Here is a 17,496-nt window from a genome sequence, read left to right on the forward strand (position 1 = left end):
AAAGCAAGAGACTCTGCTTTCTTGTCTCAAGTGAAGATCATTCTGACAGTTAGTTGCTGTGCTGTGAGTATTTTTGTAAGAATGAATCATTTAGTTCAGCATATATTGTTAAATATAGTGGAATTTAATAAGATCTGGAAAAAATGGCATGCATAGACTGTATTTTGGGACTGAACATGTTACCAGCACAGATTTTTCACATTAGTGTCAACGTTTCCTCTCAGACATGCAAATTGCCCCAAATCTTACCTGTATCTTTATGTAAGTGAGTTAAAAACATCTCCCCTGTAGGAGAGTAATGTTCCTATACATCACAGCATGGCAAAGAAAGGAGAGGTAGCTAAGCTAATGACATGGTGATGATGATATTGAGACTTCCTGGCTCAGCTTTACATAATTAAAACTTGTAATAAACACAGCAGCTGCTCTCCTCTATCTGACCCTGACCTGAAACGCAGGCAGCTGCACCTACAGCTTGAGGATTTCGCTTTAACCGAGTCACTTCTGCAGATCTGTTCCGTCAATGAAGCACTCGCATATCTCTATTGCACAACTACTTCTGAATATAAATCATGCCTGATTTATGAAAATATAATGTGTAGTTGCGCTGATCAATGCAGAGATATGTCAGTTAAATCTTTTGCAGAACAAGCTGGGCATAAATCTGCAGTGCAATTTTCTGTTGTCTATCTATATGTAAATATATACCCCATGAAATACACAGCAAAAAACAGAAATAAATTAATTTCAAGGATTCCTTGTCCATATCAAGTATTTTGCTGCTGAACTACACATGAATGCACCTCCATCTGTCTGCATATGCACACACATTCAGACTTGTGCCCATGCCTCAATAAGAAATTACATTACATTGACCATTCATTTCCTGGAGATTTACTTTTAACGTTGCCACCAGCACTACAACCACAAGAGTCAATAATGTGACTGTGTTTACACATGCAGCTTCCAACACCACTCTTGACCTCAGTGACAAACATATCCACTCCTCCAGCTGAAATCTTTGGTAGCCATGTGATGCGGATTGATTGATGCTCATTCCCTCTGGGTAAGTTCAAATGACTAAAAATAAATGCTATGAATGAAAAAAGCACTCACCAAAGTATATTACTGAGAGCAACAACATGGGAACATACAGCAGTATTTTAAACTGAATGATACATTGGTTGTCATATAGAAACACCGTCTGAATCAGATGAATATGGGGATCGTTGCATTCGTCCTGCTGACCACAGAGCTATGCTATCGAGAGCCTTTAACTTTCTGCTGTAAAGAGAAGAAATAAATGGCCCTTAGGCATGATGGCCGAACCAGGCTCTGCTGGACAGAGGTGCAGGACAGAGTTTTCATGCTGATAACTTGAAAGCTGATAAGATGAAAGCTGTGCCTCAAGTTAGAGAAATGCCATGCTTCTCTAGGAGCGGTTTTACAGTATCACCTTAATCAGCTACATGCAGCAGGGAATCATTGTCATTCCTGCTGCATCCTAATGCGCTCTGCTGATTGTTCTTTACTGATAGTGAAATTGATTCTGACAAGCTCTTTATGTGCATCAGAGTGGGCTTCTTCTGTTCTCATTTTTCGCTCAATTGCACAGTGCTGATGTAAAGTTTTCAGATGTAAAAGGTTTTCCACATTTCTGGCCATGAGGTTGAGAGTAACCCAGAACTGAAGAAAGATACAAAAACATTTCTGCTGCATTTAAAGTCCATGAAAGCGCAGCGGCCTCCATTTTGCTATGATTGTTCTAAAATACAAGAGGTTTTAACCAGCCACAGAACTCCTCAAACAGGCTGCTGAGCAACAATAATCAGGGACAAAAGGCCTTAGTCGGACCAGTACATTTGATAAGGGGAATTGCCACCATGAGTGATAGGATAGGATAACCTAACAAAAAAGATAATTATCATTACAGCACTCTACCTATCATACCTTTATGATAGAGTGACCAGACAGAAGCCTACACATACACAGAGAGAACATGCATACTCCAGGCTTCGAACAAGGAAACCTCTTGCTGTGAAGCGACGGGACCAACCTCAATACAACTGTGCAGCTTCACATTAAGATCATGAGAGGAAAAATCCTGCTCCTCCACATCCTCAACATGTGTGGAAGAAACCAGGTGCTGAGCATCACCTCCGACCATCCCTACAGTCAAACACAGTGAAAAATGAACTAAACCTGAATGCAAACCTTTTCCAGAGTGCTCAGGATCTCAGGCAAATCTCAGGCAAACAAAAAAAGAATGAAAATAGAATCAGAGTGACATTGACATTTGACATCCTATTAAGTTCTGACACTCAGGCTTCAAAAAACACCATGACATGTTACACATAAGTCACCCCCACACCATTTCTCTGTCAAAAATACTCTCTCTTCTTGTTACAAACTAACAGCTCACCATAAGATGCCACTACTTTCAGTGTTTCAAGGCTGCTAGTGAGGCTTCAGGCTTTTAGTTATGTTGTTTCCCTGAGTAGACGGAGCAGGCTGGTGTGATACAATAATTCTTGAAGGTTGTATAGCAAAAATATCCTTTTTAAAAAATATATATTTCTGGATTTCTGTACTCTGTAAGGTACTGCTTCCCTGGCAGATAATGTCAAGCTCCGTCAGATTCGATCAATCAATCTTTATTTCCAAAAAAAACGCCACTTTACTCATCCCAAACCACAAGCCCAAGAGTCCCACATAGACATACATTTGGTGGCTGTAGCTCAGGATGAAGAGCAGTGATTCAATTCTGGCTTCCCTGGCCCACATGTCAAAGCATCCTTGGGCAAGATACTGAACTCCACTTTGCCAACTGATGCATCCATCGTTGTACAAATGAGTAGAAAACATGTAGTTATACAGTAAGACGTGCTGTATCAGTGTGAGTGAATGGGTGAATGTGGCATGTAGTCCCTGCTTTGAGAATAAATAAGAGACCAGTCCCTGGTGACCTGAGGGCTCTGGGAGGCTCGTAAACTAAAAGCAAGTCAGATAAATAATTATTTCAAAACCATAAAGAGCTTTAAAAACTAAAAAAATTATTAAATCAATGTGGAAACATACAGGAAGACAAAGAGCTCAACAATGAGCTCTCTTTCTGGTCTTTGTCAGCAGATGAGCAGCTGTAACGGATTTATAGTCTTATAGTCCAGGAAGACCAGAAAGAAGAGCATTACAGTAATCTATTCTACAAGTAATAAAAGCAGGGATCGGTATCTCTGCATTGGCCTGAGAGAGGAACTGTTGCACTCTTGCAATATTCCTCAGACGAAAGAACCCCATCTTTGTTATTATTGTTAATGTGAGATATAAAATTTAAATTTGAATCAAAAATAACTCCCAGGTTCTTTACTTCTTCAGGTGGATTAAAAGAAAATGATTTCAGTTTTAAAGACAGTTCCTCTCTGTGTGCTTCAGGACCGATTACCAAATATTGTGTTATATTAGACAGGAAGCATCTGTAAAATGCCATCTTCAACTCTCCCCACAGACGTTCTTCAAGGTTTAATTCAGGCTTTTGGCAGGAAGGTTGAAGAGCTGTTCTGAACTGATAGCAAGTTTGTTCAGGCTGTGTGCTTCTGAGCATCATCTCCACAGGGTTGAGCATTTCGTATTAGCATCTTCGTATTTAGGATTTATGTATTTTGCATTAATTCCCCCCACCCCTGCAGCTGAGAAGCATCCCCTTAGCACACTGCTGTCATGAAAGACCTGATGGATAAGGGGCTCTTGTAATAGTCATCCGTCTGTTGAAGTCAGTTAGTTAGTGTGACATTGGATTCTACGCTCAAATTACATTCTGCATCTTTCTGCTCCTTGAGTTCGAACTGAATCAAGAAAAAAACATTCAGTTTCTTTATTTTTTTTCTTATTTTCTTGCTTTTTAAGATTTTAAACGTTGTTGGTTTTTTTTTACTATCTGTGTGCTGTTGTTGTTTTTGGCCACCATGATGTGCTGACTTCATGGCTTTTTGTAAGTTGTTGTGGGATCTTATATGTAATCAGGAATGTGCTTCAGCACACCTAAGGGAGGAACTAGCCGCTGATCTTGTTTGTTAGCTGAACTCTTATAAGAGCAGTGTGTTTGTGATCAAGAAAGAGCTGATTTAGACCAGTCAGTCTCCTAAACCTGCAACTATTTGCGGGTTTTAGTCATGGCTATAATGAACACCAGCTGCCACCAAGGAGATTTTTGTTAATATCCACAGCAGGATTTATTCAGAACTTGAGAGTGTTTCTTAAATGATAGATTGCCACTAAAGGCCATATTTTGATTTTACTTGTCCTGTTGATCTGACAGGTTAACCGTAAAACACAGCAGGATGAGGTACTGCATAAAAGAATCTAAACACTTCAGTTAGAATTAGTTAGATTTTTACTAGATTTGCTAAAATGTGCTTCTTTTTTCGCCACTTTATAGTTATGTCTTATTGTGTTTGCAGAGATGGGTAGGGCAAATTCTATCAACTGAAAAATGAAATAAAACCACTATAAATAGTGAAAATAACTGCAATCAATGTCTTTGGTGTTCTTCCATCTTACAATAATCAACAATTACAAGTTAAGCAAATCTGTTTTAAAGCTTAAAAACAAGAGTGTTAAGTTCTCCAGAGAGGCTTTGGGTAAAGCCCAAAGAATAGGATGACATAATAACATCCCCATGTTTGGGTCAGTATGTTCCCTTCCTTCCTGGCTGCAATTTGGATGACACTTAATCGAAATAAATCCATCTCAGTGTCTCAGTACATCACATCAAAATCCTGCCTGCAAGGACACATGAAAGGAAGGGGGCCATATGCTGCTTTACAAGTTCCGTGCAATAGATTAATCATCTGGAAATGTCATGATGATAACAGGTTTCTTGATATCAATGAGTAAAATGTTGCTTTCTTTCCGTCAACACTACAAACTTAACCAACAAGGAGGGGAGTAAAAGCCGAATGAATATCTCACACCCTTTAGCAGTGATTGTATGTGCACTGTGCATATTGTGCATCATTATTATGTTTTCTAAGCATTAATTAGGTCATCAGCTTACTCTCTCAGCTCAGTGTTGGTTAATTATGTTGTTGTTGGTGGTATCAAATTGGCATTAAGAGATATAAATGAAAATAAAATGTATTAAAATGTAAAAAAAAAATAGATGGTGTGTAATAACTACTTAAAAGGATCCAATACAAAATTTAAAAAGTAATCAGCCAAGAAAAATTGAGATGACATCAGACATAACAGCCTCAGAAAAGAGCATCGCTGGAACTATTTTGCTCCAGGGTGAAATAACTGCCTACTATGAGAGCAATTCATAACCACAATTTGTTTATCAGGTATTTACAGCTGAAATGTCAGTATTATGAAAAAAAAAGTAGGTGAATGGATGGTGCTCACAACCACACGCAGCCCTTTCTGCAAATGGCTTAGTCTAACATTTCAGTCTACTTCATTAACTATTCTATGCAATACCTCGAAGGGAAGAATACTGCGTATACATACATATATATATATATATATATATATATATATATGTTTGAATTAATAGATAGATAGATGTACTTCAAGGGGTATTGTTTTTAAAGAGCCTGCATTATATTCAAACTGATTCTTACTGTTATTTTGCAGCTCAACAAGAAAGAGTTTGTCTGTTTTCGGGCTGAAAAATGTCTCATATTTTGTTCTCATCAACCCACTCTCACTCCCAATTTATCATAGCACACTGTAGTGTTTGGTTTTGAATGCAGAGGGTATTATTAATGTGTCACTTTTTCCTGAGCTGTTAATATAACACGTCACCGTGGCAACATGAAAAATCTTGGCAAAGCTTTTAGCAATAAAATTTAATTGATTGTTAATTGTAATGCCTGACATGATGTTTTCAGCACCTTCTCAAAGTACTTTTATTGCATGACCTTTACCAGTTACCTGTGAAAATAGGCCCATGAAAATGAACTTCTGTTGACTTCTGAACTCTGAATGGTTGAAATCTGCCAATTGTCAAACTACATGGTTGGGTTTTATAAAATCATAATAAAATCATCGCTTGATATTAACCATACAGGATGTATGTTTGGCACGCATCTTGTTTCTGCAGCAAGCTTCCCCTCCATTATACCTGTTACCACAGTGACACATCCTTAAGACACTGGGGGACTAACTCTATTAGATAACTATGGATGTAGAAACTTTAAGGGGTACCATATTACCATATTACCTGATATCAAGTCCTCTTGGGCTACAAGCATTTGTTGTGAGAATGGATTGAAGTGACTGAATCCACATCAGGAGGAGATAGTACACACAGTTTATTATTAAATGTTAGATTAGATCTTTGCAAAATAAGATAAGAAAAGGAAAGTTAGAGAAAGGTTATTTCGATGATGACAGGACGACCAATCCGTGCTGTGCAAGTGTTCCAACATGAGTGTGGAAAAGAAAATGAATAGAAAACGGAACAGGGAACAATATCTCCTCCCACTTTGCAGCTGTAATGGACCCGGACTGGTTTCCAATCAAAATATTATGTCACAAATGCTGCTGGCAGGAATACATCTTATAGTCCAGTTTTAGGTGAGTTCTCAGTTCAACTTTGCGCTTTCAGCCTTCAAACTCTGAAGCCTTGCCAACACCCTCGTGCACAGTGGACCAGTCAACAAAAAAGGAATGATGATGATCCAGTCCATCTTCATTTGAGGGATTTTTTTTAATGTTCTTGTGCATGTGTGTTGAGTTAAGGTCAGACCCCACCCCGGAGGTTCATCCAGCGCAGCTCTGACAGATGCGCAGATAAAGGTGGAGCAGCTGAGGCGGAGGAGCTGACAGCAACGTGCTGCCTCTCTAAACTTACATCGGCACACCAAAGCAACACAAACGGACACCGAGGAACTGTATTTTGCCCTGCATTGGTTTTCATTTTTCAGTAGGATCCCACAGCCTGGCTTTACTGGTATGTGCACGTATTTTTCCCCTTTAAAAAAAAATACAAAAATATATATTTTTAGGGGATGAATAAAAACTGCTCATCATGTTCTGTCATAAACCTTTACTTTAATTGCAGTATTTGGATATTGGCGAAGGTCGAGTTGTTCGGTGCCAGTAAACATTTGAGATGATGATTATAAAGTGTTAATTATCCAAGTTCTTGTTGAATGAGCAATAAAATGCCATCTGTGGAGCAGAAACAGAAATGGGGATACGAGACCAGGACAGAAATGTGTTTAGTGATATTTAAATGTTTTTTTTTTTATTGCCGACAGCAGCATGCAGTCGTTGGGCTAATGACGTCTGGATGTTCAGATGATACTGATTCAGTTCTTTGTTCCACTATTGCTCATCTTCAAGAAGAAAATCGTCTTAAAACAGGGAAATCATTTTGAAAATGAGAATGTTAAAGTGTGTATGTGGTTGTGAGAGACAGAGGTTGTCACGTTTTAAGTTTTCTTTTGTCATGTTTTCAGGTTTTTGTCATGTTTCCAGGTTAATTTCATGTTTTTTCCCCTGTCACTTAGCTTCACTCAAGTTTCACAGCTGCACCTCGTCACCAATCACCTTCCCCAGTATTTAGTTTCCAGGTTCACTCACAGTCATCGCGAAATCCTCACCTTACCATTCATGCCATGTTTTTCACAGTGTTGTCAGGTCAGGTTTTTGCCCCACATTATTTATTCATGGCACATAGTCAAGTTTTCTTTCATAGTTCTCTCTGTCAAATCTCTGTTAAAGGCAGGGTTTTTGTCTTTTATTTATAATTACGGGGTACATTCATTCTTCCAAGCAAATTACAGGAAACAATTATCGTTTGGTATTTAATATCAATAGCATAAGTACATAAAACCATGCTTTCTTTTCTCAGACTGTTGCTGGCTACATATAGTGTGGGGTAACTGAATGCCAATCACATACACTTGATTACTTGATCATCAGCAAGTGACCACCTTCTATAAATGTAGAGGCAGTTCTGGAGCATTCAGATGTCACATCCCAGCAAGTTCATAACAAGGCCAGACTGCAATGCTAAAAAAAAAAAACAGAGATATATCTGAGACTCTACAGGGCTTTGTCAGAGCATTAAATGTCAAAATGTTTGACAGTACAACTACAGCTAGTTTAGACAGACTGCCAGCAAAAAGCATCTCCTCTTGGAATAGAACATGGCAGCAAGATACAGGTTTGAGAAGTTGCATCTGAAAAAACTCCTGGAATAGTGTTCTTTGGACAGAAATGACTAAAGAGGAGATGTTTGGCCATAGTACACCAGCACCAAGTGTGGAGAAAACCAAACACAGCATATCAGCACAAACACCTCATACCAGCTGTCAAACATGGTGTTGAAGGGCTGATGGTTTGGACTTGTTTTGCCGCCACAGGACCTGCACACCTTTTCATTTAGTCGTCAAATGAACCCGCCTGGATACTAAAGTATTCTAGAGTGAAATACAAGGCCATCAGCTGTCTGAGAGCTAAAACTGGGTGGTTCAAAAGGATAATGATTGCAAACACAGTTGCAAATCTACAACAGAATGACTTAAAAAGAATGGGACTTTAAAACAGCTGTGCATACATGAATGCCCACAAAGTTGTATAAGAAGAGTTGGCCAGAGTTCTTCTACAACAATATGAGAGACTGATGATGTCAAAAAGAAAGTTCCCTCAAGTTATTTCAGCTGAAGGTTGTTCTATTGAATCATGAGGTGCATTTACTTTTTCCACAAGCGTTTTCTGTGGTTTTGTTGAAGAAATATTGACACATTGCAATAAGTAGTTAGTTGTTATTCATCCATGAAACCTCTACTTTCTTATTCACTACTGTATATTCATTCTTTGTCATTCCAGTGTTGTTGATTATATATATATATATAAAAAAAAGGTTTCTCTGTAAAAATCAAGCTGAAACTGACAACATAGCTTACAAATCAATCATTCAATGTTCAAACCAACATTGCTTACCTTTCGAAAAGAAAAAAAATGCTCAATTTGAATTTGATTCCAGAGAAGAGTAGGGCATGTTTATGCCCATTTCCCATCACCCCTTCTTTCATAAAGACTCACTTTGTCCATGCACTAATGCACCCGTGTCTTCACCGGTGCTGGCTTTTGAAAAGCAAAATGGTCCATTCAGCCTGAAGGATGCTGTGTCCATGATTACAGAACTGAGCATTTCGATTAATCAGAACCCAGAGGAGAGAGCAGGAATTATTTTTATTTATATTATTTTTTTTTAAAGAAAGAGTCTTAAATAGCATTTTTGGATGTATTAATGAATAATGTTTGAAGACAGTGGTCTTCATAGGTGTTTCTGAGCACATGCAATGATTTCCAGTTAGGAACCGTGTTGGTTTTTAATGCTGTGATGCTGGAAGATTGCATGTGTTTAGTTGTGACTTTCAGCCTTGGCCTTTGAGTGCAGAGAATTTCACCAGATTTGCTGAAATTTTTATTCACATACTGCAGTTGATAACATCCACACATCCTTTTATTATCAAAGAGTTGAACTACTTGTCCACACAGAGTGACACATCTCTTTTAATTTTCTTTCATTTCTCTGCTTCAGTATGACATAAATTACCATTTTCAGTTAGATTTATGGTAACTTATTCCTTCAAAATCATCAAGGAAACATTCAGACTTTATCTACATTTTAGAGTCCTTTTTAAAAAAAAAATGGTTGTACCTTTATAGATATTTTCATGGTTTAAAAAAGCATGTAAGTTTTGTTAATCACTGTTGCATACGCTCTTGAAAAAACAAACAGTGCTTCTATCATTAGCAAATGTTCCTTTCATGTTCTTCAGAGTGTGTAAGTTCCATCCTTCCAGCTCAGTGCAAATGGACATTTTGTGTAAGCATTTTATTTCCCCTTGATATAAGCTCTCGCAAAGGCTCATCACGACTCGGTCACTCCGGTCATCAAAGGATAGTCGTCTAGCAGAGCCTACACCAAGCTTAAGACAATCCAGACTCTTTTCATGTGTCGTTCCACGATGGTGGAATGACCTAATGAGCGCTATCAGAACTGCGATGTGTCCCTGTCTATCTTCAAGAAACTCTTGAAGACCCAGCTCTTCAGAGAGCATCTCCTACCCTGTACTTCCCTCTATTCCTTCATTCTATTTCTGCACTGACACCCCTGACAGAGCCTTCTATGTAGCTTATTGTTAGCTTTGATGTTAGCTGCATTATTATATCCTCATTTGTAAGTCGATTTGCATAAAAGCATCTGCCAAATGCAAAAAACATAAACATTGATGTGCTGTTATTATTAATTTATGGCTTGCTAGCATTTCTTTTGTAACACAGCTGTGAGCAAATGAACTGCGCCCACTTAATAGCTCTCAACTCATCCATTTAGTCTCTTGCTGCTTCCCTCTTTTTGCTTTGTCTTGTTATCAGCGCTGACATTTGCAGTGGATGAACAGGATGCTCACTCCTCCGCACGCCCCAGAAAATGAACACCTCTTTGAGTGACTCTGCGATGACCATCTATCACCTGGTGGCAGGCCACCAAGAGAATACCAGCCTCAACTGCTCCACAGTCACTTCCAACTGGACGGCCGGGGGAGACGCCCCGCAGCTTCCCACATTCACCACAGCAGCCAAAGTTAGAGTGATCATCACCTTCATTCTCTGCGGTATATCAGCCTTTTGCAACCTGGCTGTCCTGTGGGCGGCACACAGTGATGGGAAACGAAAATCCCACGTCAAGGTGCTGATTATCAACCTGACGGTGGCGGATCTGCTGGTTACGTTCATCGTGATGCCTGTGGATGCTGTGTGGAACATCACAGTCCAGTGGCTTGCTGGGGACTTTGCCTGCAGACTACTGATGTTTCTTAAGCTGCAGGCGATGTATTCCTGCGCCTTTGTCACTGTGGTGATCAGTCTGGACAGGCAGTCAGCCATCCTCAACCCTCTGGCTATCAATAAAGCCAGAATGAGGAACAGGGTCATGCTCATTGTGGCGTGGGGCATGAGTGTTGTGTTCTCAGTCCCTCAGGTAAGGTCAGAGATTCCAAAAGTTAAGGACTCATTTCGAAGCCATTAAACTTTCAATGTGTAGTTTTATTTTTGCAATCTTAGCCAGCGAAATGTATAAACGGGTGTCAGCTTACTTTCTTATCGATTTAAAATAAAACATATATTTCTATTATCATGAACAAACACAATTCATATTATATAATGTTGTTTTGCAGTTGTCATTTTTTCCTCTGTCACTGTACGCTCAAAAGGACTGTCAAGTTAATACTGATGAACAATCTGACCAGAAACTGATCAGTTTTTTTTTGTTTCAATAATTTATGTTTTAATTTAAAGTTTTTTTTCATTTAGTCAACCAAAAGCTTCCACAGTTGTAACCAAATTTAGTGTGGGTCAACAGCAGCCACGTTAAAAAGAAACAAACCAAAAAAAAAAAAAAAAAAGAATCAACCCCCCCCAACACTTGATAAGGTCATAGAGCAGCATTGGTGTGGTGTTTATGTTCACAGAGCAAAAGAAATACAGGAAGATGACCGCTAGTGTGTAAATCAAATAAAAACATCTGTGGTGCATTGAGCCGTTTGTAATATTATCTTTGAGATAGATTATATTTCCAAAAAAAACAATAAAAACAGACCTGCTCACATTCCTGCCTGAGAGCTGCCCAGAGCGATCACAATCACTCAGAGAGGCCAGCTCTGCCTTTTTCTTTTCCCACAAAGATTTATTCTGCCAGCACAGGGTTCAAAACTCTGACCTTATCCCCGAGGTTTCTACAATCTTCCCACGTTCACCCATAAGAGGGGATGGTAATCAATGTGTGGGTCAAGAGCAATTTAGTTTTAGAACCATAGCTTAACAGCACAAAGTTTCTTCTTCAGACAGCTCGCACTCATGATTTGTCAACCTGAGCCCCTAATAATACCTGTGAGTTATTTAATTGGCAGATTTGTGGGATTAACCACCAATGTTACCTTATTTGACTGAAAATGCCCTTTCACTTCCCTCCTCAGATCTTCCTTTTTCACAACGTGACCATTACCCATCCCGAGGACTTCACTCAGTGCACAACTCGTGGGAGTTTCGTCCCTCACTGGCACGAAACAGCTTACAACATGTTCACTTTTTCTTGTCTGTTCTTGCTGCCGTTGGTCATCATGATCACCTGTTACACCAGGATCTTCTGCGAGATCTCCAAACGGCTGAAAAAAGACAACTGTAAGTTTGAACCTAAGCCAACATTTGAAATTTAAAGAGATTTAAAGAGAAAAAAAATCATCTGAAACATCTCTTCCTTAGTCTGCTTTATATTATCTTCAGTGAGTCAGTGTACTACAGAGGACAATCTGTACACCTTTTATCATGTATCCTGTGTATTTTTATGCATTTTTGAGTGACAATGACTTTGGTTAGAGGCTTCATACGTTTATCCACAACTTTTCACTGGGTGAAATGTCTAATCAGTCAGAGGTTCCATGAAATTCATGCTCCGCAGAGGACAAATCATATTGATTGTCATCTTTTTTTTTTTCATCTAAAACCAGCACTTTCTTGAAAACTTTTTACAACAATTGGCTGAATGGGCTTAACATTGGGTTCAAATGTGGTGATGGGAATCTGATGAATTCTGATGAATTCAATGGTTAATTTTGCTTTTACTCAGGCAGAAACAGATTTCTACCTGGCACTGCCATGAATCATATTTGTATAAAAAGGAGTGGGTTCGATACTATAAAGCACGTTGTTCAGCGTTAGGTTATATTGTTCCACATATTGTTGTTGCTTGTTGCATCCACGAGTATCCAGTGACATTTTGGTCTGTCACTGCTGACAAAGTCCCTTGGAAGTCCAAAATGAACTGAGAAATTTCAGACTTTTCTCTGGTGGTCAGCTGATGAATTGCCACCGGGGATCTCTAAAATGTTCCCATGTGAGACTTAATCCGAATCCAAATGTTGATCATTCAATATTAGATAAAATGCCTTAAAAATTTAGCTGTCTTAGTAAGCTAAGACCTCCAATAAATTAGATCTCTTTTTGCAGCCAGAGGACTCGCCTCTGCTGTCTCTGTCTGTCTGCTGGCTATTAGAAAAAAATGTCACTTCTGCACTGGCTTCGCTCTTCTGACCCTGGAGGCGATGCACAGATTTCATATACAGTTCATGGTATGTTAGCAATTTCATTGTAAGCACAGAAATATGCGTTAATATTTTGCTCAAAGCACCATAAACTTATGAGTGAAGAATCTCGAAGTCAGAACCCATGAACGTGCTTCTTAACCATGTGCTGCTGGTTTGATCTGCACCATCTAGTTCCCAATGTAATCTCAGGAGAGATTTTTTTTTTATTTAACAATCTTTTTTTTTTTTAAATCTAAATTTAAATGCAGAACACAAACTTATGTATTACTTTATATCAAAGTCTTTTAATATGTAATCTATTGTGTCTCTGCCCTCTGATCTGTTCCCAGTGCCCTCAAATGAAGTGTATTTGCGGTGCTCCAAGAATAACATCCCCAAAGCCCGGATGAGAACTCTAAAAATGAGTATTGTGATCGTGTTGTCCTTCATTATCTGTTGGACTCCCTACTACCTGCTGGGCCTGTGGTATTGGTTCTTCCCTGACGACCTGGAGGGAAAGGTGTCGCACTCACTGACCCACATCCTGTTCATCTTTGGGCTTTTCAACGCCTGTCTGGACCCAATAATCTACGGCTTATTCACCATACACTTTCGAAAGGGGCTCCGAAGGTATTACAGCAATGGCACCGCGGCATTGGACATGGATAACAACACAGTGATAACTGGATCCTTTGCCTGTGCTGCAAATCCTTTGTCAGGGAAAAGAGAGTTAAGGCGTCCCAGCCAGGAGAGGCTTATGTTGCGCAGTGACAACCTCAGCAAAGCAGAGCCGTCATCCCGAAGTAGCAGCTTTCTGATAGCTGACAATGACACAGAGAGAGATCCCAACCAGATCAGCCCTGAGAGTATGTTCTGAGATGGATTAACAAGAAGAGCCTTCTTTCAGGTTTTTAATACTGTAGTATAACTGTTATTTGTTCAGTGTCCGTCTGAAGTGTTTGATCCAACTGAATAAAACATATTGTTTAGGCATACTCGTGTGCAAAAGATAGAGGCCAAAAAAATGCCTTTAAGCTTGAGACTTCGTACCTTTGCATGTTCTGGAAGAGAAGAAGCTGCATTTGAAAAAATAAATAAATAAAATGATCTAATTACACAGGTGTAATGTGAGCTTTGGTTATAAAAGAAACTAACTGTTTTTTGTAAATTGTAATGTGTGGTCATCTTGAATTAAATGTATTCACTGTGGCTGACAGAGTGACTCACTGGTTCATCTACTGCTGTTAGAAAAGGTAAGCACCTTGAATGGAGAAAATTATATAAAAAACTGGCTGCAATTGCACAGAGGCAAATTTGCACTGGGCAGCAATTCCAAGCAACTTCAGTGACGATCTCTCATACAAACACAATTCTGTCTCTGTGCTGATGTGTAGCAGAAGAATCCCTGAGGGGGGGAGTGGCTGCCTACAGACGCATTATTGCATCCAAACTGAAAGGCCATTTCCACACTGGAATCTGACAAATCAATATGTGGCGGTCAGTTTTTAAAACCATCCTTAGCTCTTTATGGAAAAAAAAGCCTCAGTTCAGAGCATAGAAAACAAACACTGTTTGGCCAACAACAAAAGTCACCCTGACATGATGGATGTAGTATTGTCCTACAGTCCAATCTACAAGCTCCCAAGGAAGCTGAAACCTTTTCTTTTCCGATTAGCTTCTCTGATAAGTGATTTTCTTAGAGATACACAGCTGTTTAGTCCCAGTACCTTGAGTTCTCTTTGCATTAAGAATATAAAATCTTATTTTCAAGTTCTTACTGTTGAAATACTATAACCACATCTCGTCCTCGATGACAATGATTCACCACTAAACGCCTAGCTTTTTACAATGAATTCTTTACCCAGTTTAGTTTCAGTGGGCTCCTTAATTGTTTGCTTGATGCAGACCAACAACTTAATTCGTTCTGAAACGGAGTAACATATTTTCACAACAAAAGTCCCGTCCGACATGCTCGTTTACGGACTGATAAGCTGCTCATGCAATGGGGGGCCCTTACCTACATGCCCATTTAAATACAGCTTTATTTTCAGTCGGTTAAGTTTATATTAATGTTGTTTTAAAAAACCAGGAGAAGGATGTAATTTTGGAGCATTTATCAAACCCGTTTTAAATGCCAAACATTAGAACCTTTTTTTTTGTGGTTTATTGAGTCATATTTGTTATGCAAATGGAAATACAGAATGATCTGCAGAAATGTGTCCCTACAGTTTATGAGGGCTGAATTTGCACACATGGAGGAACTTCAAGGTAACTTTCTTTATAAACTGCAAGCTAGAATAATTTGAAACCTGACAAGGCAGCTGTTCAAACTGATGCCTGTGTCTTTCATCAATTCCTACAAAAAGTGTGGATATGTGGCCAGGACAATGGTGGAATTTTAAATGCAACCATTGGGTAAATATCTGTGATTGATGAAGGCTGTTACTTCTGAATATTTTCTTCATTTTATCCATGAATGGAGGAAGCAGTTACATGACGATAGCAAGAAGCCAAAAAAAAAAAGCCCCTCATAAGTCTCTACATTGACATTTGAAAATAATGTCAATGTAATAATTACGTTCTTGGGTGTAAGCAATAAAACTTTCAAAAGGGGGTCAGACATGAATAGATTATCCAAATTATATCTGTGTCTTCAGTTAACTGGAAAAAGGAAACATGGCATTTTGGAATCAAATTTGAATACAAATAACTAATCTCATATCTGCAAAGCAAACATACAATAAAGCTGCAGCCAGCAGCCAGTTGGCTCAGCTCATCTTAAAAACTGTAAAGAGCAAAAAATAACCAGGTTTGCCCACCAGGTCACGGAGAAAGAATCATGTTATATCTAATTATTTATTTATTTTTTTTAAATGGAGGGTTATTTTACCAGCTGCTGGCTGTAGCTTAATGGAACTCAGGATTCTCACTTATGTTTCAGGCTTCAAGGGTCCTGTTTCTCACTGTCTTTGAGCGGAATAAAATCCCTTGTTGCCTTTGCTTCGCCTGTATTGCTTGCGGTTGGTGAGCTGAAAAAAGTTCAACTTATAAAGTGAAAGCACAGGCACCCTTCAGTCAAATGGCATAACTGGTCTCATAACTGATTCATGTTGCGTAGGACTCAAACAGATGCAATGCATGGGGTGAGATGTTTGAAATTATACCGACAATCACTCACAATATCCGACACACAACTAGACAGGTGATTTGATTAGCTGCAGCTGATCAAACGAGTTAAACCAATCTCAACTTTCAGTGGCAAAGTACGGCAGTAAAAGGGCAGCAACAGACCTAAAATCTACCTTATTCAAAGTGAATGAGAAGTGCTACCAGTAACCCCTGAAACAGCATTTAAAGTCCAAGTGGTACGCTGCCACATCTACTGAAAAGGCAGGACAAGGGTTTATCACTCAGAATGTCAAACTACAAAATTAAGTTCAAACTGAATTTGAAGGGATCAAATTTTCAACAATTTCTCATGTTCTATGGTGAATTTGTCCTTCACATCAAACAGGTTTGCATGAGGTTTTGTTTTAGCCAAGTATCGAACTCTTCTTGAGGGTGTAAAAAAACAAAACAGTTTATTGGAAGGCTCAGGCAATATGTAAAAATGCTTAAAGAGGCATATCATTGTTGAAGTCTCTCCTTTGTTGTCGGTGCCTATTCTAAAGTAAAAGGACTTTTTCGTTTCTTTCTTTATAGAAACTCAAGTGAGACTTTCAATAAAATCTGTATCTATACCCCTTCAGAAAGACATACCAGTATGATCTTATGTGACAAGTGAAGACAAATAGAAGTAAACACATAGATGCTGATTCTAAACTCAAGTATTTTACCCCATCTCTGATACTTTGGGACTCACTGAGTCCTGCACTCTCTTGCAGTTCGACATACATCACAACTGAAATTGTCTGATTAGTTTTACTTCACAGTTTGTTACATCTTATAATTTTCTGAGAAATGCACTAACAGAAAAGCCACCAAAGCATTTCTTAACTTTTCTGTCTTTTAAAAACACGACATTCAGTCACCCATGTTGCCACGACTGAGTTAAGCAAGAATGCACTCTGCCTTTCAAAACACATTTTAGAGATGATCTTCCAACAAGACAGATATAAGCACGGCGACCTCTCTCTTAAGTCAGCATCAGTGCCTCAAATCTGTTTGATTTTATTCAACGTTAAATAAAAACCGGGCACAGTTGGCACCACGAAATGAATATCAAGCGAAGATGCTCAGTCAAGTGTGCTGTAAAAGGATCCACTAACAATATGAAAAGGAAAAGAGACGCCTCAGTAACTTAATCTCACTGAATCATGATGATTCACCCCACAGTCATGAAACCTTTGGTTGTGCAAGTTGTGTAAACAGAGCTTTAAAAGGTGTCACATTATGC

The 17,496-nt window shown here is 38.9% G+C and overlaps 1 protein-coding gene across 1 annotated transcript; it reads left to right on the forward strand.

Annotated features, from left to right (window-relative positions):
* The first annotated feature begins 6,863 nt into the window (after positions 1–6,863).
* Positions 6,864–14,299, forward strand: LOC140301681 (putative gonadotropin-releasing hormone II receptor). Its single transcript, XM_072380266.1, has 4 exons — positions 6,864–6,952; positions 10,396–10,999; positions 11,994–12,198; positions 13,451–14,299. The coding sequence occupies exons 2-4, from the start codon at positions 10,451–10,453 to the stop codon at positions 13,975–13,977; spliced, it is 1,281 nt and encodes a 426-aa protein (XP_072236367.1). The 5' UTR covers positions 6,864–6,952; positions 10,396–10,450; the 3' UTR covers positions 13,978–14,299.
* The last annotated feature ends 3,197 nt before the right edge of the window (positions 14,300–17,496 follow it).

Source organism: Leuresthes tenuis, unplaced genomic scaffold (assembly GCF_036924035.1).
Source record: "Leuresthes tenuis unplaced genomic scaffold, fLeuTen1.0.hap1 SCAF_2, whole genome shotgun sequence".
In the NCBI taxonomy this organism is placed as follows: Eukaryota; Metazoa; Chordata; class Actinopteri; order Atheriniformes; family Atherinopsidae; genus Leuresthes; species Leuresthes tenuis.

Excerpts from the sequence above, each read along its gene's own strand:
- LOC140301681 (XM_072380266.1), top strand. The coding sequence starts at position 10,451 with ATGAACACCTCTTTGAGTGACTCTGCGATGACCATCTATCACCTGGTG. Across the intron at positions 11,000-11,993 it reads TTGTGTTCTCAGTCCCTCAG|ATCTTCCTTTTTCACAACGT; the intron begins GTAAGGTCAGAG and ends TTCCCTCCTCAG. Across the intron at positions 12,199-13,450 it reads ACGGCTGAAAAAAGACAACT|TGCCCTCAAATGAAGTGTAT; the intron begins GTAAGTTTGAAC and ends ATCTGTTCCCAG.